Source organism: Canis lupus, chromosome 3 (genome assembly GCF_048164855.1).
Source record: "Canis lupus baileyi chromosome 3, mCanLup2.hap1, whole genome shotgun sequence".
Taxonomy (NCBI): domain Eukaryota; kingdom Metazoa; phylum Chordata; class Mammalia; order Carnivora; family Canidae; genus Canis; species Canis lupus.
In genome coordinates, this window is record NC_132840.1 from 46,765,905 (window position 1) to 46,788,855 (window position 22,951).

At 51.7% G+C, this 22,951-nt stretch overlaps 1 protein-coding gene across 13 annotated transcripts in view; it reads left to right on the forward strand.

The window, feature by feature from the left end:
• The window catches only part of MPRIP (myosin phosphatase Rho interacting protein), a 150,658-nt gene that overhangs the window by 80,832 nt on the left and 46,875 nt on the right, over positions 1–22,951 (forward strand). For 8 of the 13 annotated variants that reach the window (XM_072820821.1, XM_072820817.1, XM_072820819.1 and 5 more), the window contains exons 4-8: positions 2,665–2,816; positions 7,916–8,000; positions 13,941–14,157; positions 15,299–15,458; positions 15,660–15,812. In XM_072820821.1, the coding sequence (XP_072676922.1) occupies positions 2,665–2,816; positions 7,916–8,000; positions 13,941–14,157; positions 15,299–15,458; positions 15,660–15,812 (767 nt within the window). Of the gene's footprint in view, positions 1–2,664; positions 2,817–7,915; positions 8,001–13,940; positions 14,158–15,298; positions 15,813–22,951 lie in introns of all 13 variants that reach the window. The other 5 variants (XM_072820822.1, XM_072820820.1, XM_072820826.1 and 2 more) reach the window with 2 other exon arrangements.

Consider the following 22,951-nt stretch of genomic DNA (forward strand, 5'->3'; position numbering starts at 1 on the left):
TGTACAGCAGTCCACTACTGTGCATGAGGAGATGGTGAGCATTTTGGTGACCCTGAGCCCTGGAATGGTAGTTTGTAAACGCGAGCATGGTAGTTTGTAAACGCAAGCATGCCTTCAGGCAGCCCACTAGAGAGTGAATGAGAAAGAAGCATTAGAATTGATGTTGGTGTGTTTTATTGGCCCCATTAGCTTGCCTGTGTGTGTGATATAGCTTATAAGGTATTGGCTCAGTGGTGCAGCTAGATAACTTATGTCCATGCATGCATGTGTCACAGGTGAGCATATGCTGGCACCTTCTGACTCCCGTGAGTCCAAGCATTGAAGCAGGGGGCGGCCAAAGGAGGAAAAGCCCCTTGGAGAAGCTCCTCTGCTGTCACCTCTCCCTTTTCCCCCTCTCAGCTTTGTGATCCTGCTCATGGCTCTGATACTCACAGCAGTCCACAGCATCAGTGTCCTTGTTTCATGTACAAGAGGATCCACTCCAGAGAATCCATGAGCCTTGTCGGTGCCAGTAGGGAGCATGTGCTTCTGTGTGGGGGAGGCTGAGCCGAGAGAGCAGAGGTCACCACCCCTAGTTTGTCCAAAGAGGGTTCAGATGAGACAGTGGCATGATGCCATAGAAGACTTAGGATTAGAAATTCTGAAAAGTGGAGGAGCTGGAACTGGAACGAGGAGGTTGGGAAGCCTGGAAGGACCGTGCAGACCCTGCCCTGTGTTGAAAGGGTGCATTCTTGAGGCTATGGGAGCAGCGCATTTGTGGGGGGCCCCTACATGCTTGTGGGCCTCCCCAGCCATAGGACAAGTGGGCGGATCCCAGGCTACTTCCCTTGCTCATTGCTCCTGAAGAACCCTATTGCTTGGTTGCAGGATAACCTCCCAAGCTCCCTTTCCCACCTCAGGGACTGGACTCTCCAGGAGTGCCCAGGAGAGCTATTACAAGGCTGCTTTGCTGAGGAAGAGCACTAGTCTTAGTATGCATGTGGCCCACCCTCAGGAGTAGGACTCTGGCCCCTCCTTTATTTCCCACCTGAAGTTAGAGGCCTCCCTGTGAGCTCACAGCCGGCTCTCCTGCCCTGCCACCTCCCTTCTGAGCTGAGCCCAAGGAGGATAGGCTGGGCCCAGAGACTTCAGAAGGAAAGGCATCTTGCTTGGAGCTGGGGATCTTACTTCTTCCCTCTCCTCTAGACCAGAAATCAGGTAGCCTTAGCAGGTGAGTGCTCTAGATAATTCAGTGCTCTTCTGGTCTGGCTTCTGTAGTTGGGCACCAGGTAATGAGGAGGGGAGGTGGCACTGCATCAAAATGCTGGTGGTTTGGCCTGGAAAGTACTAGGAAGCTCATATGCTCTCCAGCTGGAGGGGTCTGGGAGCTTCCTGCTTCCTTTCATTTGACAGGTGAAAAAGCGTTTCCAGTAGTGGGGATAGTTGGTCTGAGCTTGGCACTCATGCCAGACTCAGCATCTGGACCTTCAGACTAGGCCTCTTCCCTGTGTCCTGACAATAGAGATTACAGCTGGACAGAGGTATGCCCTACCTGAGAGCTCTGGGAGGAAGGTACCTGACAGGCAACCCTCAGCCGGCCACCTTTGCCTTTTTCTCCCCCTACTGCGTCGTCAAGAACCCAACCGAGGAAGTGCAGAGTCCTTGGGGGACACTCAGTAGAAAAGCTGGCAGCTGCCCTGGAAGTGGGGACAGCCTCCCCACCCCATGTCCCACACCACCTGGGGTCCTGGCCTAGGCTTCATTCCCTGTGAGAGCCACCAGAAAGGGGCACAAAGATAGTGCCTTGCCTGACTCCAAGCCGGGAGCTCTTTGCCTTTGGTGCGGTGACAGCCATGGCGTCTTGTTTCCCTCCTAAAGGCACCTTCCTGTTTGGGGGAAGGGTGAGAGGCCAGAGGACTCAGGGTGAACAGATCATTTAGGAGGGTCCTCTTTGCTGACCCTCACCCCAGTAGGAATTCTGTAACGCCTTTTTTGCTTGTTGTTGGTGTTCTTTCTCTAATTTCAGTGTCTAGCTATGTCAAAAAAGGGAAAAGGTGATTATTTATTGTTCCAATTCTGGCCAGGCAGCCTTGCAGCATCTCCTCATGGGCAGTCCTGGAAGGTGGCGGTGGGTCACCTGCCCTGAGTGGGCTTGGCCTACCTTTAAAGCTTTTATGATATGTGTGGCTCCAGCCTGCCAGCCCCACAGCCTGCCTTCCAGGATGTGGCTTCCCTCCGGCTCCCTCCTTGCCTCTAAAAATAACCTTGCTATTTTGGAACCACCTCCTCTGGAGCTTTTTCTCACTGCTCTCTTGGACCAGTAACCCCTGTGAGACCAGACTCTTGGCTCCCTCTGTCATCCCAGCTGTCCTACGAAGCTGTCCCCTTCCCTTTCTCTTCCTTCCTGTGGTGCCAGCTGGGATCTTGTTCTCCAGCTAGGGAGGAATGTCCAGCTGGATGTCTTCTGAGAAGAATGAGCCTGTCACCTCTCCTCCCTGGGATGGGTAGAAAGGAAGTGGGGCCATGAGGGTGGAGGCGAGGCAGAGTGCCACCCGGTGCCTCTGTTGGTATTGGGGCTCCATGCAGCTGCAAGAGGTTCAGGTACCTACTGAAGCAACAAGGGCTGGGAGGGCCTGGGAATACAGGGACAGTCCATGCTGCTTACTCTGCTCTATCTTCTTGCAGCCCACGACCCTGCCGCAGGGCACCATCAACATGAACCAGTGCACAGATGTGGTGGATGGGGAGGGCCGGACAGGCCAGAAGTTCTCCCTGTGTATTCTGACACCTGAGAAGGAGCACTTCATCCGGGCAGAAACCAAGGAAATCATCAGCGGGTGAGTCTGCCACAGGCATTTTGAGAGGAGGCACTCCCTACGTACCAGCATGTTCTTAGACCAGTTCCCTTTGGCACAAATTGGGCAATATCCCCATCACTTTCTCTCCCAGGTGTGTCCCCCCTCCTGAGTCCTCTCTCTTCACAGTGCCATTGTGTGCCTGATCACCACCCCAGACACTGGCCTCACCCTCCACCTGCCTTTGTATCACCCCATGTGCACGTACTCACCAAGGCTGTCTCCTCATGTCCCACTTACTCAGGGGCCTCCCTCTGTTGGCACTACCCCAGTTCCAGGGCTGCTTCATCTTCCTTTGGCCTCTCATTGGTCTCCCCACCTACCTTCTCACCCCTCCCAGCTGTATATCACCCCACCACGAGGGTTTCAGTCCCCAGAGCATATCTTGCCTCTCTCCTGCCTAAAACCCTATTTCCTGGGAGTCAAGTCCAAGTTCCTTAGCTGGTCCTAGGGAGCCCCTTCCCAGGCCTCCAGCCCCACCCCCACCACCCTTGTGGCCCTCAGCGCTGAGCTGCTCATCTCCATACATCCCCATGCTTCCCACCAGCTCTGTGGCAGTTCCTACCCTGCGTTTAGTCTGGAATGACCCCTCTATCCTTCAGGTTGTTAGAGTCAGCCTGAGTGTCTGCTCTTTCAGGAAGCCTGCTCCCATGAAGCACTTGGCACCATCAGTTCACTCTTAGAAAAGATGCAGATTGTCTTGGTACACATCTAGCTTCCTTTAGCCAGCAGTCAGTCCTTGAGGGTGGAGGCTGTGTCTCATTCCTCATCCTCAGGGCCTACACACAGGGCCTACACACCTTATCCTCCAGTGCTGCTGGATGCTCTGGCTTCTTTGGTTTCTCTGAGTTCCACCATTGCCCTGGTCCTACCCTGTGCAGGGGCTTAGGGGAAGCCCTGGGAGGTGGGCCCAGTTTTTCAGGTAACCGACAGTGCAGGTGAGCAGAGTCCCATGCTTCTGAGCTCATGCACTGTGTGCCTTCCAGGAGTCCCAGCTCCTTGAGCACCTCTTAGCAGCTCTGTGTGACTTGGCCACACAGTACATAGGTAATGAGCAGGCTCAGCAAGCCTGGCCAGGAGCTTGGGCACTGGATCTTGGAGAATCTCATTGGTCCTTTAAGGCTGAGAAAACTTTGAGAGAAAGTGAATCAGCAGGGGTGGGGGTGGGGTGGGGTGGGGTGGTGGTGGTTAGGGGTACTAGGCTGATGATTGTAGTGCAGAGTAAAGGGAACTATAATGTGAAACCTTTTGGTTTCAACAAGTAAAAAGACTGAGTACTGGCTGAGCTTCAGGATCTCCGGCCAAGGCTGCTGTATGAGGAAGTGAGAAAGAACAATGGTCAGAAGGTCCCCAGTCTTTGCTGAGTTCAAAAGTTCAGATCCACACTGTTACGGGGGGTGGGGCTGAGGGCCAGAGCTGCACTGCAGAGTGACCAGGTGACCCTCTACTGAGTGTGCCAGCTCCCTGAGTCTTTCTCCCTTAGAGGCAAGTTTGCGTCTCTAACTCCCGGGGGCAAACAGAAGGACCACTTTGCCTCAGCCTCTCCCTGGTCTTTATTCTAGAACCATATGGTTTACAAGTATAGAGTGTTCAGGGAACCTAGGTGACTCAGAGAAGCATATGACTCTTGATTTCAGGGATGTGGGTCCAAGCCCCACTTTGGATATAGAGATTACAAAAAACAAAAAGTGTAGAGGGCTTTTACAGAGCCCTCATTCTACTGTTAGGAGATTGAAGCTCTGGAAATTTGAAGACCCTGACCAAGGGGACCCTCAAGGCATGAGTGACAGCACAGAACTTGCACTTCCTGGCTCATACTTACTGCTGCAGCCCTGTCTGGCAGAAACCCCTGGACCGAGGTTCCACTGCCCAGCAGGATTCCTTGGGGGAGAGTTAGCCCTCCCCTTGGGAGCTAGGTCCCATGGAGGATTCTGACTAGCACGTGGGATGGGAAGGGCTGTCCCAAGATCCCCAGGATAGGCTGAGGCATGTGTGAGCTGGGGGACCACCAGGTCAGTGATGTAGTGATATGCCATATGGCATGAGGAGACTGGTGTCTGACAGTGCCTCTGGCATGTGGCCTAAATCCTACTATCAGGCACTTGCCACAGCCCACTCAAGTGCCAGCTTGAGTAGACAAGGTCAGTGATGGACCAGGATACCAAATGTGTTTCTCTGGGTCCCGCATGTAGGCTGGGCCACTTCCTGAGGGCAGGAAGTTTGTACAGTGGCTCAGTGGCATACCCAGAGCCAGGATGAATCACTCATTGCTTCCCCTTGTCCTCATCCTGGTCTGGGCCTAGCTCATCTCTCCCCAGCAGGCAGGGTTCACACCATGGCAGCCTGTCTCTGGGCCCCCACAGTGCCTCCAGTGGCCCCCAACAGCAGCTTCCTTGTCTTTGCCACTTGCTAGTCCACTTGGCCTCCTTTAGAGAGTCAGCTGGGCAGTGTGCCCTGGATACAGACTTCTGCCTGCGTCTTCTCTGTCTTTCTCCTTTGTGCATGGACCCCTCCTTTGGCATCCTCACCACCTGGCATAGCTCCTTTGCTAGGAAATCTCATCTATGAGCATTTAGACCCTAAGATGGAGCTGCACCCAGCTCCCTCATGAGGTGCAGACTTTATCTGGGCTGACTTAGAGCAGGAATAGTTGGGAACAGTCCATCCAGCCTTTTTCCCGGGATCTTCTCTGAACAAAGCAGCGTGAAACATCTCTCCCAGAGCTGGATGGAGAGAGTTGCAGTCCTCTTTCCCAGCTCTCGTGCCAGGGAGGGGCCTTCAGGATGTGTGGAGCACAGCTTAGTGCAGCTCTTTTAGAGGAGGTAGAGTGTAAGCAGGAGTTGGGCTGGGGGGCTTTCCAGCTTGGCTGGGCCCAAGCTTTCTCCTTTCCCTGTGCCCCGGACTCTCAGTTCTGCTCCCCGCCATCTCATCCTGCTCTTGCTGTCAGAGTTGGGAACCCACTGTACCATGTTGCAGTCAGAGCTTGCCAAGCTCTGTTCAATCAGCAGCACTACAGCAGCAGATTTCCCTCGAGGCCCTGTCCTGCACTCACTTCCACCGCTGATCCTTTGTCCACCTTCACCCCTCACCTCTCTTCCCTGGGTGTACTTTACGTGGTAACACATCTGAATGACGTTGCACACTTCCTGCTGGGCTTCCGTGAGAACTCTGAGTGCAGGGGACACATTCCATCATCTGTTCCAGGCCAGCCCCAGCCTGCCCCTGCCTGTGCTCAGCCCCCAAGTCTGTAGCCTTCTTCAGGCTGGCCCAGGAGCTTGCCGAGCTATATTCAGTCAGCAGCGCTACAGCAGCAGATTTCCCTCGAGGCCCTGTCCTGCAGGCTTGCCGATTTGCCTACTTGTTCGCCTTGCCAGTAAATAGCAACTGGGCCATTGTGCACCTGCCTGTCACACTGCTGTGCTCCTGGGGCTCTGGAGGACGAAGTGACTTTGTCAGACAGTCTCTCTTCTCCTAAGGAAAGCTCTAAGAGGGGTCTTCTGCAGTCTCTGCTTGCTGCAGTGCCCCAGAGAAATGTTAGCCCCTGGGGCAGGTTGGAAAGCAGGCTTTTTTTTAACCTCACGAGTGTGTGAGTTCCTCATATTGCATGACTGAAACCCTGAGAGAGTCTGCTCATCTGCTAGCCTTGCAGATACAGTCATGCCTCTTCTCTTGCTTTGGGGCCAGCCCACAGAGGAGTGACCCGTAGGACCTGTGCCTCAGGTCTCTCTCATAGGTGCAGGCAGGTGTTCACTCTCTCAGCAAATAGGGAAGGACCTGCTCTCAGCTGAGCTGGGCTCTCCCTAGATGGTATGATTCCCCATACCCAAGCCTGCTTCTTCCCCAACTGCCAGCCACACAATCGGCATACCCTCCTGAGGCTGTCCAAGAAGGTCACAGACTATGCCCAACCTCCCTCCACCCCAAATTAAAGAAACACCTCTGAGTGCTGAAGACATGAGCCCTTCTTCCTGGCCCAGGCTTGAATGCTGGTGGTTGCCACAGCCTACTATCAGGATGCTGGCAGTGCGGTCTCTGCCTCACATTGCAACTCAGCCGCCACCACTAGGCCTAGGGTGGCAGCAGGCCCAGCACAGACCCTCACATTCTAGGAGGAAGGGGACCGGAGTCTCCTGTTATACCTTCCCCTCTAGAGAGCATACCTTTCACCACCAGGCCCTTCCTGTCTTCTCCTCCTGTCCAGCTTCATCTAACCCTCCCAGATGTTAATAAAGCTCAAGTGAGGCAAGCCGTGGACATGTCATGGCCTAATCTACCCCCTGCTTTCAGAGATGAGACTGAAGCCCAGAGGGGCTGGGAGCCACCTAGGGTCATGGTTAGAGGGTAGCAGAGCCAGATCTGTATCAGGCCTCCTGCCCTCAGGCTCAGCTCTTCCCACACCCCTCTGCTACCTTCTCTGCTCCGGGTCCAGAGTGGACCTTCCAACATGTCAGCCTTGGAGTGGGTCCCTGGGCAGCTCTGTGGGCCTTCCCCAGAGCCCTCAGGGTACAGGTGGGGCCCAGAGGCGAGTGAATGGGTCTGGGTGGTCAGCTGCTCAGCCCCTGGGAGTGACCCATCACAGAGAACTTTGGTAGCACAACTCCTGGTTTCCTGTGTCCATAGGCCTAAATGACACCCAGTAGCAGCCCATCTGTGCTAGCCAAATCTACCATGGGAGGATGGTTTTAAAGCCATGTGTAAGCCCCGGAGATAGGGTCATTATGGAAACTCTGATGTGCGCTTCACTCTGAGGCCTGTGCTCAGGCCTGCCCTTCCACCAGGCTCTTCATGCCAGGGACAGCCACAGGGCCCTCTCTACCTGCATAATAGTCACTGTGGGATCAGCATCTAGGCCTGGTCCCAACACAGCCTATGCTGGTCCTAGGTTGCACTGCTACCACTCCCCCAGTGGTGGCAGGCTTAAATCTGGGTCATGTTCTGCCCTGCTCACTGCCCAGATGACTGGCCACTGGTTGGGCACCCCTAAGCAAGAAACGTTGGACTTGATGCCTAGACCACCCAGCAAGGTTCCTAGTTCCTGAGGCCTGGGGTCTGAGCCAGTACTCCCTCTCTTTTCTCCTCAGGTGGCTAGAGATGCTCATGGTCTATCCCAGAACCAATAAGCAGAACCAAAAGAAGAAGCGGAAGGTGGAGCCTCCCACACCACAGGTAGGCAAAGGGGTGTCCCATCAATGGAGCTGGATGAAGTGAGAGCTTCCCAGGAGGTTAGAAGGTTTCAGGACCCAACCTAAAATTAGGGGTGAGGGAAAGGATCCAGATGGGGCTGAGGTGGTTGTGAGTCCTGCATATTCTCTTCTTTCCTCCAGCAGTCTATGGGCTATAATCTGTGTGCTCCTGTCCAAGCAACAGGCAGGATCCTCCTCAGGACAGGGCTACTTTACTCGTATCTCCAGGGCCATCCTGGGATGTTGCCAGGGAGCGAGCCAGTGCTGAGCAGCAGTATTATAGCGTGTATCTCTTTCTTAGCTGTCCTGCCAGCTGCTAGGGAGCAAAGGGTGTGCTTGGAGAGGCTGCTTGCTGCACGTGTATATCCTCGTGAACCACAGTTCAGAAAAGTATTCCGCTCAGCTCTGCTTTACAGACAGGGATGATCCTGCAGATGGCAGGCCGAGAAGGGGGGCCAAGCAGGGAGGGTCCACAAGTGTCCTGGCTGAGTGAGGAGCTCCCCAGGGAGGACCCTGTTTCTGCTCTGGACTTTGACCATAAATGGAAAAAACTGACAAGACCTTGACTTTTGTGTCCCTGCCCTAGCTCCCATTTGATGCAGGGGAGGTAGCTTGAATAGGTCCCACCAGTCTAATCCATCCCCAGAGGCCACTCTTGTCCTCATCTGCAGGGACACAGGGCACCCAGGAGTGCTCTGCACCTCTCTGCTGTGCTTCTCATGTTCCTGGAGCCCTGGTGGAGCGAATTAACCTTTCCGAGCCTCAGTAAACTGCTTCACAGAATAGGCCTTTTGAGATCTAGTTACAGGATTATTGTGGGCTTGGAAAGAAGCACTCAGCTCATCATGGGTGCTCAGTTAATGCTCCTTCTCTCTGCTCCAAACTTAAGGGTTACTGAGTGCTTTACCTGGCCTGATAGAGAGCCTCACAGCAACCCCAGGAGTGAGCAGGATAAGGATCGGGGTCCCTTGGGCATCTTGCATGGCCCAGAGTCTGGCAGGGAGCCAGCCCATGATGGAATCTGACTACCCTCTGGGGTTCAGCAGTTCTTACTGGCTGCTCTCTGCTTCCCTGAGCGGTAGAGGTCGGCCCAGTCAGGACTGGGAGGTGTGTGCTGGCCTGGGTACTGGGCCTGCTCCCCACTGATGGTCATTGTTTGCCCTCTGTCCACCCTCCCCAAGGAGTCTCAGGCCAGCATCTCCTGGAAGGTAGTATTCCTGGCAAGAATTCAGCAAAATGCAATCAGAGACCTTCCTGGAGGCTGAAAGTGGGGCTTCCTGCTTGAGAACAGCAGATACACACACAAATCCCTCAAAGCTGCCTGGTTTGAGAGAAGAATCCCAGGCAGAATAACAGCATTTAGGGTAGCTCTGCGTTTCTATAGCGATCCTTGGAAGCGGTGCTTGAGCCGAGCTCCTGCCTCCAAATAAGGCAACTACATGTGCAGTAGACACATTCAGCCCAGACCTTTTGTCCCTTCTCCCTGCCTGTCCCCTCCCTCCAGATACTGCTGGCTGTGGCTGAGCTTCGCTTTTTCAGTTGGTAGCAGAAGCCTTATGATCACAGGGTGGGAAGATCAGCCACTTCTCTGAGGGTCTCTCAGAGCCTGGGTGCCCCTGCCTATTCTGCTCATCCCCCTTCTGAGCCTGGCAGAAGCCAGCCTGACAGGACTCTTCCTTCTGATCCTTGCTCCCTAGAACATCACATTTGATTCCACAGGCTTCTGGTGGCAGTGAACATTCATGTGGGGCCCATCTCCCCATGACCCAGTCTCAGGAGATGATGTGGAGTCTTTCCAGAGAGGGAGTTGGAGACCTCTGGGCAGGCCTCCCCTCTGCAGCTGGATGCTTGAAAGTGTTTTGGATGCTCCAAATGGAGCGGGGATGGAAGCCTAAAGCCTTAGGGGCCCCTGTAGAGGCAGGAACCCAGGACCCCCCCCCCCGTATATGGCCTCCTCTTTCTGTGCCCTAATCCCTCTTAGGTTTCCCATAAAACCACTGGGGTTCAGGAGGTATTGCTCTGCTGTGCCCTGTCCTCCTCGAACTCAGGCAGAAGAGCCCATGGGATCCTACATAAAGAAGATGTCTCAAGCAGTTGGGAGTAGGGGCCATGTAGAGTACACTCATTGAGTGGTTTTCTGAGAACAGAAAACTCACTTGGGAGAGAGACCCAAGCCAGGCCCTGAGGAGGCATGAGGATCAGGCTACAGGGGGAGCAGATAGCCTCTCAGCTAGGAGCAGAGGTCCCAGCAGAGCCTGGGGCAGGAAGGAGACAGGCTGGCCCTGGCCAGAGCCTCTGCAACCTGAGACCTGAGAGGTGTGGGTTCCAGGAGGTACTTCTTATTTGGCCCCTGTTCACTCCAAGAGAAAAGACTTCTCCTGATACCGAGATGCCTAGAGAGGAGTGATAATCCACTCTGGGTATGACTAGGATAGGAGAGATAGTGGTCTTACCCCTCTTGCCCCAAATCCCAGATCTGAGACTATGAGGCCAGGGGCCACCTGTCTCCCTTGCCAGCTGTGGGTTGGGAGACTTGGTTCATTAAGTGGAGCTCTGGAATGCTGGTTCCTCCCATATCCCCAATCCCCCAGGCTATTGGCCCCTGCTTCTGGGCCTTTCTTCAGAGACCTGAAAAACAACAGACCTCTCAGTGTTAGCAGAGGTGCGTCAGGAAGAATGTCCCTCCTGGTCCCGTACACTGGTTCTTCTCAGGCCCACACATGTGTTGTGCATGGCTACCTCTTCTGGAGTATCTTGTTTTCTACTTGGGTGTCTACTGCTACACCCGCTCCAGGTCACATCCCTCCTTGTTGAGTCCCAGCTCAGTTTCTGTGCCGGGGAAGTGGAAAGAAAGGCTTCCTAGGAGACCCCCTCTAGAGAATGTGCCTGCTTAGCTAGTATGCAAGGGCTACAGAAGGCGGCTGGCCTGAGCCTCCCTTCCTGCCCTGTGTCTTCATTCCTCCCTGCTTTGAAAACCCTTTCTGAGCAGCCAGATAAACCACACAGACCTCATTACAGCATCGAAGCATTGAGGACCCTGAGCAGTGCAGGTATCTCGACCATGCAGGGACTAGCACATAGGAAACCTGGCACTTCTACCTCCTTCCTCTTCCATAGGCACCTATGGAAGGCCACATAGCATTTAGGGTAGCTCTGCGTTTCTATAGCGATCCTTGGAAGCAGTGCTTGAGCTGAGCTCCTGCCTCCAAATAAGGCAACTACATGTGCAGTAGACACATAGAAGCCCAGACCTTTTGTCCCTTCTCCCTGCCTGTCCCCTCCCTCCAGATACTGCTGGCCGTGGCTGAGCTTCCACAGGCCTATGTTTTGAACCCCAGTGCCCTCTCTACACAGCAGTGACATTGTAAGGAGCAGAGGCAGTGCCACATAGCCCTGACCTGGCCTATGCCAAGTCTCAAGACACTTTGGAAAAGAGAAACAACTTTACCCAGAGATCAGGCTTCCCTGTATCACCCACCCACCAACCCACCCCCCCTCCTGGAGCCAACGTGGCTGTGTTCCTGCTGCCAGACTGTCCCTCTGTCTCCGCTCACTAGGGTAAGGGTTGGCATAGAGGTGGTAGAAGGCAGAGCCTCCAAAGGAGAGAAAGAGAACTGCCAATGGACCTTGGCTGCTGTTTTCAGGGCCCTCATCCTCTGGGAGGAGTTCTCCAGAAGTGGGGAGCACGGGGAGGGATCTGCAGATGCAGATAGCCCTGCACAGGTTGGACAGCCTGGGGCCAGAAGGTAGGTCTGTAGCCATGTGGTGCCAAGAAATGCATTTGTTTCCCAAGCTCCCTGTCATGGCCCCTTGGATCTCAGGCCTAGAATTTCCTCTACTTCTTGGGATCCCTGCCAGCCATTGCCCTCACTGTTGGAGTCACCCAAGCACCAGAGAGGGCTATGCATATGCTGTAGGCAGATCACATAGAGCTTGGGCCTGAGACCTCTGAAGTCAAGGACACTTTCCTCAAAAGTAAAGCTGCCTGCCTCTTCTGCTTTGGCCCTTTCTGGCAACTTCTACCTATCCTTGTGCAGCCCATCTTCCACCGAGGGGACAGATTCACTGAGGCCCCACCCAGAGCATGTCACTCCACCCAGTTCTGTGGGAGGAATCCCAGTTTGGCCCTGAGCCCCCCAAAGCATGCCTAGCTAGCTTCTTGCTTCTGGCCTTTGAACTGAAGACCCAGTTGTCAGGGCCCATGGCAGGGGGAGCTAGAGTGACTTGCTTGGGGGAAACGTCGCTGGGACGTGGAGTGAGAGCAGTATACTGGCTAGGGGGACAGGTAGCCCTGGGGCCGTTTCTCCTTAGATCATTAGAGCCTGGTTCTGTTGGAGCCCTCAGGAAACTGTCAGAAACCATTGCCATTTTATTCCAAGAAGTCCACTTCTTGCAAGGTGGACAAAGCTGTAGGAAATCTCCAGCCTGGGAGCCAGGTCTGTTGGCAGCTCTGACCAAATAGGCAGTCAGGTGTGTCCTGGGTTTGTGAGAAGAGCCTTCCTGTCTTTAATACTGTGCTTACAAAGCTAAGCAAAGCTTTGGACTTGGTTAAAATGCCTGTCTTCTCCCATTGAGATACCTGGCACTTTGGCTTCTCTGTAGATCCTTTAGGATGCCAGTCCAAAGCAGCTCACTCCACCCCCTGCCACTCCTGAGGGTGCTGGTAGTGGAAAAGGCTCGAAGGCTCACTCTGGCCCTCACTGTTCATGCAAGCGTGAGTGCAACATCCTCTCAGCCTGGGCAGCCTCCCCTGTGAGGTGTTGTTGGGGAGGACAGGATGGTGCGGTGATGAACCAGAGCTCACCACATAGTTCCATGTCAGTGGCTGTCAGAGAACCTGCTGGTTAGTACTGGGTCTGTGTGCGTGCATGTGGGGATGCATAACCTGTTTCATATATGATCCTTGCCAAGGACTCCAATTCAGAATTGGGTTAAGGTTTCTAAAAATGAGGTTTGGCCACTAGGATGGGAGTGGAAGGTAGGCATTTGTGTTTGGGAAGACAGCTGAGACGTGTCTCACTTTTGAGAAAGTCTGAAGCCATCTTGTTGACAGTGCCCTCTGTAGCTGGCACCCAGGATCCTGGGCCAAGCACGGGGTTTGGGCCCAGGGTGTGAGCTAGTGCTGTGGGGCAGCTGGGGATCCCACCCTGCCCTATCTGGGCTCCAGGTTTGAGGTGTTAAGATTCTCTGCATGCTCTGGAAATGGACTCCTGCATGAATGCTTCTCCCGTAGGGCAGCACTGGCTCTGATCTGGGCTCCCAGCTAGTTTGTGTGGGAGGGCATAAGTGTAGATTGGATATTTGGGTTGTGTCCGATGACTCTTTTCCTTCACATTGTGTCCCAGGTGTCTGATTTTAGCTTTCGAGGACCAACACGGGAAGGCTGGGGAGGCCAAGGGTGGGTCTTGGCACAGTGCTATGTGAGCACATGCTTTGCATTTACCCAGTGGGCCATCTCAACGGTGTATTCTTTCCTGATTTGTTTCCTAATTACCTACAAGTCTAGGAATGACAAACTGAGCCAGCACTTGTCCTCTCACCTTTAATGCCTGCTCCCCTGCTCTGGTCCTGTGGTTTTGTGGGAAGGGAGAACTTGCATGTGTTTGCTCTCCGAGCTCCAGGCAGAAAGCCTTCAGGTTTTGCTCCATGTATTTGCCTAACCTGGCCTGAGGCCGGTGGGACCAGGCACTGTGGGCATGCTGCCTGGGACTCTAGAAGAGAAAAGGCCACAGGGCCATCCAGATGGAGCTTTCATCTTGACCAGGATGTCTCTGCTCTGAGCCTCCCCTTCTGAAGATTCTGGGCCACTGACACAGAGTTGCTCTTGGTGTCTCCCGTAGCCAGGCACCTAGGCAGCCAGGACCTGTGTACCAGCCCAGGCTGTGTGCTCCTGTGGCAGCCCAGACACCACTCTCTCCCCCAGGAACCAGGGCCGGCCAAGATGGCTGTCACCAGCAGCAGCAGCAGCAGCATTCCCAGTGCTGAGAAAGTCCCCACCACCAAGTCTACACTTTGGCAGGAAGAAATGAGGGCCAAGGACCAGCCCGATGGGGGCAGCCTAAGTCCAGCTCAGAGTCCCAGCCAGAGCCAGCCTCCTGCTGCCAGCACCCTGAGGGAGCCTGGGCTGGAGAGCAAGGATGGTAAGTGGGAGCTGGGCTGGCTCTCGTGCCTGCCTGTCTTGGTGCTCAGTCTCACAGTGCTGGAACAGGCCTCCATCCCAACACAGCTGACCCCTGATAACCCAGTCCTGAGCCTCAGGCTCCTTCACCTTCTGCATCCCTCAGCCTTTGACAGGGCCTGGCTTGGGTGGGCCTGGGATTCTTGGCTTTGCCCCTCTAGCTCTAACGTCCCATCTATAAAGGAGGAAACAGCACCTATTCTGTCAGCCCCAGATGGGTGTTGTGAGAATCAGAATGCTCTAGGATGAGGTCTGTGTACCAGCAGGTCTCTGGTTCCTACCACCGTGGCTGTACTGTGTTTATGGGCTAGTTAACCCTGGAAGCTCAACGTGTCCTGAGAGCAGCAGTGGTTAGGGCATCTTAGGCCTTCCCCTTGCTGTCCACTCCTGTCCAGCTCCTGGGCGAGGTGGAGAAGAGAGTGCTCAGGGGGCTTTGCTGTGCTCTCTCCACTTACCACTTTGGAATTGCCTGAGCAGAAACAGGGCAGCAGTCTCTGCCTCCCTGGTCTGGGCCCTGGAGGGCTCTGCATGACATAGGCTGGCTTCTCCCATTTGCATTTTGTCTAGCTCATTGAAAACGAGAGGACAGTTGGGAATGACCCAGTTCATTCAGGCCAAAATGCATTTTGCACCAGCTAGGGGTGAAGCTACATCAAACCTTGGTGGGTAGTCCGCATCCACTCCTCTCATTCCCACAGAAGTCCCCTGACTCTTCCCTCCCCAAATGCCCTAACAGGCTGAACTGCCAGTTAGCCCTTGAATCCCTCCTTGGTATTTGCTTACAAGGGGTTGTCTGTGGGACATCTCTCCTGGGCAGGGGAACATGCTCTTCCAAACAAGCCCCCAGACTAGAAGCTCAGGGACCCCCAACAGTGTAGCAGACACAGCCAGGTTAGAGAGAGATGGATGAGGCACATGGGTGGGAAGGACATTTCACTGCTGTCCTGTGAAGCTGTCCTGGGGCAAGCCCATGTGTGCCTTTAGAGTTGGGAGGTAGAGAGTTGGCCCCCGTTTGGATCCACGTGGGCTCTTTCAGAAGTCCCCAGAAACTAGAGATGGCAAGAGGCTGAGTATGTCTCCTGCCTCCCCCTTCTCTCTTCCAGAGGAGAGCACCATGAGCAGCGACCGCATGGACTGTGGCCGCAAAGTCCGGGTTGAGAGTGGCTACTTCTCCCTAGAGAAGACCAAGCAGGACTTGAAGGCCGAGGAGCAACAGCTGCCCCCGCCGCTCTCCCCTCCCAGCCCCAGCACCCCCAACAACAGGTATAGTGGCCCTGGACCGCCCTCCCAGGAGCTTGGTCATCCCCTTGCTTCCCCAGGTTCTCAACCCCCCGGCCGAATGGTGTGCAGCAGCTCCCTTGGCTCTCTGGATTCGGCCAGCCAGCCCCCCACCCGCATGGACTCCGGCAGCGCTGGGGGGCGGGGAGCAGAGAGACCGGGGCGCACCTTTGCCTTTAAAGCCAGCAGGCAGTATGCCGCCCTGGCCGACGTCCCTAAGGCCGTCAGGATCAGCCACCGAGAAGCCTTCCAGGTGGAGAAAAGGCGGCTGGAGCGTAGGACTCGGGCCCGGAGCCCTGGCAGGGAAGAGGTGGCCCGTCTGTTTGGCAACGAGAGGAGGTAAGGAGGGGATTAGAGGGCCACATGTGCACAGACACACTCCCCTGCCTTTCCACAGTCTCGTGTACACTCGTATTCTCTAGTAGACGCGCACACGTGCTCATACTCCTTTGTGTTTTTTTTAATATGGTTTTTATACTCATTTTCTCATACACACTTTAACATACACATTTCCTCTTCTCACCTCACAGGTGTGCACACATACACACATGCGTGCACACACATGTTCCCTAAGCCTTCCTTGGGGGAGCACACTTGTTCTCCCTTTCTGTTCAGAGTGTGTGGGGAAGCTTTGCCTTTTGACCCTGGACTCTGGTCATGGAACTCTGAGTCCCCGGTAGCCAGAAATGCAGGATCTCTGGGCCAGAGACCAAGGCCAGGGGCCAGCTGCTTCCTGTGAGTGCCTCCCGGCGATGATACCTCAAGGGCCCTGGGCATGTTTTCAGCCACCTGGCCTCGTGGAGCTGGAGCTTTTCCTTCCTGGCCCCCTTCTGTTCTCTGAGATGGCCTTGGAGGCAGGAAGAGCCTGGCGATGCAGGTGGAAGTTCCCCTTGTCCTTCTAGTCTGAGGCACGGGTGAAGGGGATGTAAGGCGGTGGGGTGGGCAGCACACATTCCTCCCTTGAGTGCTCCCACAGGGAAGCCAAGGCAACCTATGAAGTGACAGGGCATCCCAGAGTATCTCTGTACCCAGGCTTGGCTGAAATGTGAAATGGGAGGCGGGGGCCGCGGGCACAGCTTCCTGGAAAGACGGTGTTTATAGATGGGACGTAGGAAGGGACTGGGACAGAGGCATGGAACTTCATTGTGGCCTGAAGAGAAGAGGGCTCTGTCCTTTCTTTCTCCTGCGCCCCTGGCCCTGTGCTTCCTGGAGAGCTGGGGAGATAGCTGGGCTCTATCCCTGAGGCCCTGGCCTAGACCAGAGTGCTGGAGTGCCCCCTTCTGATAGGAGCTTCTATCCCGGAGTCTGTACATGGAGCCTTTGCCGTCACCCAGGTCCACGGCTGAATTGCCAGAGGTCCATGAACCCCTCTAAATGATTAGAGGCCATATGTACATTTTTCTGGGAAAAGAAAATCCAAAATTTTCATTAAGTTCCCAAAGAAGTTCACTTGCTGGAAAAAAGGTTCAGACCTAAATTCCTAAAGTTCTCAGACTGTCCTCTCCACCCTGCGGAAGCCTAAGTAAAGCTCTGACCTGTGGCATGCTGTGAGGACAGCAAGGTGGTGACAGGCTAACCTCCTCAAGGAGCTAGCTGCCAGGAGGGTGCTTTTCTCTCCTGTTCCTTTCCTTAATACACACCTGCTGTCCCAAAGCGCCAGGTGGAAAGGACCTGTACACTTGTGGGTCCACCTCCAGAATAAGGAGGAGATGCCCAGAGTTGTTGGTCTTAAAAAGAGAAGAAAACAGATGTTCCTAATTCCTAGGCAGAGGGAGGGGAAAGCTGACCTGTTGCCTGAGGGGTAACTTAGCTGTCTCCTTGTTTGTTAGTAACCCTGAGAGGTCCTGTGTTACCATCCCAGCATGCAGATGCAGAATTGGGACCTCAGAAGCAGGGAGACTCCTAGTGGGAACAGCCTGGTACAGCAGAACCAGGATGCACTTCCCCACTGGGCCTTTAACTGGGAAGACCCTATTCCTTTGATGTGACCCAGGATGGGGCCAAGGCTATCCTTTAAGCAATTAAGTAATTATCTGAGTGACTGTGGGCCAGAGCAGGGGAGGTTTCACACTGGCCAGCGAACAGGCTGTGGGCCCTGGAGGTTCCTGAGTGGGCAACCATGCCCTGATTTAGCGGCAAACCAAAGAATTAACATTCAACACACCTGCTTGGCTTTGAACTTGTTCTTGTCTAGTAGCCTGGGGTAGATGGCATCTCTGGGGCTTTACTATCTGCATGCTCCTTGCCACCATGGAGATGGGTTTTCACCTGGTACTGGCACCCACCAACTCTGCATCCTAACACTGTAATGTCACTTTCTTACCCTAATGACTGCTGGCTAGCTGCTTTGCAAGACCTGTACTCTGGTCCCAAGTAGCCCACCCTGTAGTTGATTGGATTTCTGCATCCTGGTTGACTAGACCATACTGCAGGATTTCTGCCACAACTCTCCAGAGTGGCAGCTGAGCCCAGCCTGCCCAGGAGCTGGGCTGGGGGGACAGAGGGGGTTGGTTTCCTGACAAGCAACAGCCCTGAAGTAAGCCTTTATGGGCTGACCAGCTCTGCTCTCCACATTTGCTCTAGAACTTTTCAGATGTTTCTTGGATGATGAGTCACTCCTGAACCAACCTGGGGAAGCCATGGTCTTTGCTGAATTCTTGGTGACTGACACCAGGACCAGCCGTGTACAGTTCTGCACATATTCCCCACCCCCCCCACCCCCACCCCCCACCCCCCACCCCCGCGGCTGGGAACCTCAAGAGGTCAGGCGGAGCACAGGTGCAGGCGCTTCCTTTCTGTGCCATCACCCAGCCCAGGGAGACATTTGCTGCCATACCGGCAGTATATCACGGGAGCCAGGATATAAACTGCTCGCTCACTCTGCAAAAGAAGCCCTGGCTGACCTCACCAGAAACCCTCTCTTTGTAGACAGGCTGCATTAAGTGCCACTTGCCTTTCCTCATCTGACTTTTCTCTTTGCAGCCCTGGTAGGCCTGCAGCATGCGAGTCAGATGTGACTCGGTGGGGTGCTTTCTAGATCCAAGGATTAGTTGGAGGGGCTCTCATTCTGCAAGTTATGGTACCTCTGTCTGTGCCTGGAACCTTACCCAAACCCCTCTAGGATGGCGTCATTCATATGACCAGGCTGAGCCCTTCCAAGAGCTTCCTGTGGTTCCCAGGAACTCCTACTGCTGCCTGAGCTTCCTGCGCTCACAACACATACCCTCTGCCGCTGCCTCCCTCGGCCTCTGCTGCCTGCACTGCTGGTTCTGGCAGGTTGGCCTGGGAACAAGTTCTGTTGCTGGAGAAGATTATGCAGAAGCTTAGGGCACCAGAGCTCCTGCTTTGTGCATAAGCACAGAATTCTACACCTTGGTCTTCAGACTTCTTTGATGAAGAAACCTAAGAGACCCATTTTGACTGGTAACCCTTCCTGAGTAAAAACTGGTCTCTTGGCAGGGACTCAGGATTTGAACCCATTTCCTCTTTTTCCTTAGAGAGATATTAGTCTTCAGTTAGATTTTAATCTTTTGGGCTCAGAGGTACTTCACTTGCTTCCCCTTAACTCTCAGCCACTAGTCCAGAATGCACGTAAAACCCTTCCTGTTAGGTGATTGTGGGGCATTTGCCTGGGCGTCCCTGGGAGGACAGGTCTCTGGTTCGGTGACATGTTAATGTTGAAAAAACAAAATTCAACTGAGTGAATTTTAAAGATCTTATCATATGACTTATGATCTACAATTCATGAATTGGGCAGCATCCAGTCTATCAAACAGAAAGTGTTATACAAAATAGAGGACTTTTAGAGGCAGGGGAGGGCAGAACAAGGAAGTTAGTAATAGCAAAGAATGCATTGTTTTGGGCAAGGTCACCTTCCTTTGAGGGACAGCAGAGGTCTATCGGGTAGATTACCCCACTGGTATGGACTAGGTAATTCCAAATTGAGTAGCTTAAGATTCCACTCCTGGGAGAGGTTGAAAATGTAAGTTAGTTATTAACCACCATTTGGTGACTTGGATTTAGCACAGTTGACTCTATTCTGGGCCTTTTGCCCTTTTTTTGATTTTTAAATTTTTTTGAAGCAATCAATGCTCCCCCCTTTTTCGTTTATTACCTATTTATTTAAGTAATATCTACCCCCAAAGTGGGGCTCAAAACTCACGACCCCAACGTCAAGAATGAGTCACACACTCCTCTGACTGAGCCAGCCAGGCACCCCATCTCCCCGCCCCCCTTTTCGTTAGACTCTCAGCTTAACTGAGTGGTGTGATAAAAATTTAAGACCTTAGCACCACTCCCAGCTACTGCTCAAATTCTTGCAGGTTTTGCTGTTCCTGTGGTATTCAAAGGCCTTTTTTTTTTTTTTTTTTTTTTGCCGAATCTCTGTGGTACTCACAGGTCACAACTTCAGCTTCACATTGTTTTAAGTCAGTTATTCTCTTCATTCCTTTTATGATGTTCCAGACCCAAGGAGGCCATTTGCTTTGTGGTTAGTGGCTGCAAACATGCATTTAAAGGTTTTGAGAGAATATAGTGCATGAGGGAGACCCCTATGGTTATTTTAAGCAGGATCATTCCCAATGTCTGCAGTGCATTTTGGATCCATGGTCCCCAAGACCCAAACCAATCAAAATCAAATAACTCAAAGACCTCCATTGAAAGAGTCACTTTTTTAATTGAAGTGGTTTTTTCAGGTATTTTTATGTCACTGATTTTCAACTTTCCAGGAAGTATTAATCTAGGTGCGGTAAGTAGCATTGACTACAGCACATACATTTCCTTGTTTTGCTGCAAGATAATCAGGGGATATCCTATTATCAAGAACAATGTTGACCTTGCCAAGATGGAGGCTGCTGGTGAGGTCTTTTTATAATTGGGAGCAGATCAGATTTAGATAGTCACAGGAACGTGGGAATACAAATGTACTACGATTTCCTTAGGTATTTGTGTCCAATTGGGCTGGTATAGTTATAATCACAGAAGGGTGAAAACTAGTTATTAGGTGTTCTAAGTGTAAAAGTCAGCCTGTATGACTCCTCAGTTCAGGGCATTAATTGGGAATAGAAGAGAAATTGGTCATGGGGAGGGGATATCTCTAGTATCATGGACAGATAAAGAACTCTTTTTAAAAGTCCAGCAATCTAAAAGATTGTCCCACCCCCTACCTTCCCTTACTAATGGCCTGAGAGAGATGGATGGTGGCTTTCTTTCTAGGCCAGTGCCAGAGTAAAGGAAAGAGAAAAGGAAAACATTTCATTTCATGTTTAAAGAATGACATCTTGGGTATAGCAGTCCACTTTCAAGTCCATTCCTTCCTAGTCGAATTGATTTTGAGGTCTCCAGCTGCTGTATAGTTCCTAGAGTTTGAAGGGGCTCTTTTTAATTGGGAGCTGTCGATGCAAGATTCAATTCCCTGAAGTTTGGTTACTGCCTGGGGAATGAGGAGGACCTGATATAGCCCTTGAGGGCAGTCTTTGTTCTTTAGCGATTCCAAATTAGAAGAATGGGAGAGAGTTGAAATGTTAGTTTGGAGAGTCATAGCCAAATTTTTTGCAAAAACTAGAATTCAGGAGCCAGTCCAGGTTATGTACAGGTATAGAGGAAAACCTCAAAGACCATTACAGCCTAGAATCTCGTATCTACAAAGATACAAACACAGTTATTCTCTTTATAGTTATTCCCATTTTTTAAAAAGATAGTCACAGTAAAATTACTGTGTATTAAACTTAGCCTAGTTTCTTTCTTTCTTTCTTTGTTTTCTTTTTTTTTTTTTTCCTTTCTTTGTTTTCTAACTTAGTCTAGTTTTATAAGTGCAGCAAGAATCATGATTGACCATATAAGTTCTTTTGAAAACTACTTTGCTGGAACCTTATATAAGGAATCTCAGATTGAACTCTTCTCTGAGGCCAGGAAGCCAAGCCAAGACTTGCCATTAAATTTTAGCTGTAGTACCTATAGTTTGAGTGAATTTCTCTCTTAAAAGTTTCCCCAAAATATTCTGAGGTACATAGGCCTGCCAGGAATCCTGTGAGCAAGGTACCAGCCCAATTTTTCCAAGCAGTTCCTTAAAGATATTTGGTCATATCTGAGTCTATGCATATCTCTAAAATAGGACGTTCAGGTCAAAGCCTTGGTAATATAGCTAGTGTTTCCAGTTGTGTCCTGTTACAAGGAGAACAGATTTTTATTGAACTTAATACAAATAACTAAGCATATTGCCATGAAAATAATACCCAAGAGCTTATGAATTCTAGAGGGATCAGTTAGGGAGAAAAAGTAAGTAAATGTTTCATCTTTGTTTACAAATGTATGCCCTACCAAATAGCTGTAGGTCATAATCACTTAAGTGAAAATGTTTCCCTAAATCTAGAAAAGCAAAAACACTAAGGAACTAGCAGTATTTCTAACAAAAGGTCATGTAAAATTATAATCATCCTCAGTTCATTCAGTCCCATGTAATTAATACTTGTTCTCCTTGAATCCAGTTTTTCCATTAGTTCTGGAAGTTCTTCCCACTTAGTTTTATGGTTTAAAGTTATTAGAAATCTTTGCTTGTTGGTGCACATGGATGGCTCAGTTGGTTAAGCGTCCAACTCAATTTTAGCTCAGGTCGTGATCGCAGGGTTGTGAGATCAAGCCCCATCTTGGGTTCCATGCTGGGCATAGAGTCTGCTTAAGATGCCCTCCCTCCTTCCCTCCCTCTCCCCCCCCCCCCGCCCTCTGTGTGTGTGTGTGTGTGTGTGTGTGTGTGTGTCTTTGCCCCTACTCCTTTATTTCTCTTCCTCTCTTTAAAAAAAAAAAATGGAAAGTGCGAAACCTTTACTTGTCAAAGTCTTTTCCCTGAACACTTCTGCAAAAGCATCAGAGTAAAACAATAACTCTGTAAGTGACAAGACTTAAAAATGCCCATAGTTAAAGATCAGATGAGAGGTTACTATAATGAAAATAACAGGGAAATATAGTGATTTGTGATATTTTAGTATTTTAAGATAACAACTGAAATTATGACTGATAACATTATATCAGGGCATATCAGAACCTAAGAAACTTTAGCATCACTTATATGATAATGCTGCCCGTGTAATGTAACATAACAAGCCTAATTAGTGAATATCTCTCTCTTACGAGGAGAGAGAACAGATCTTTTACAGTTTCCTGGAATCCTCTGAAAAAATCCCAAAGTTACTTCTAGGTCAAGAAGACTTCATTTAGGATTACATTTTGAGGAAGTTTGTCAAAATATCAAAAGGCTTTAAGATACTTGGTTACACAGGATCTGAGATTACTGTGAAACAATACTCAGTTATCATTTAGCCAGCGTGACAGTTACAGACTTTATAGGCAAATATGGAAAGTATTTTACCTAATTGTAAAAACAATTAGGCTCTTTTAAAAACACCTAGGCTCTTTTAATAGAGGAGATTCAATTTTCTTCAGTAATCAAAGACTTGATAAAGACAACATGAAACACAGGAAAT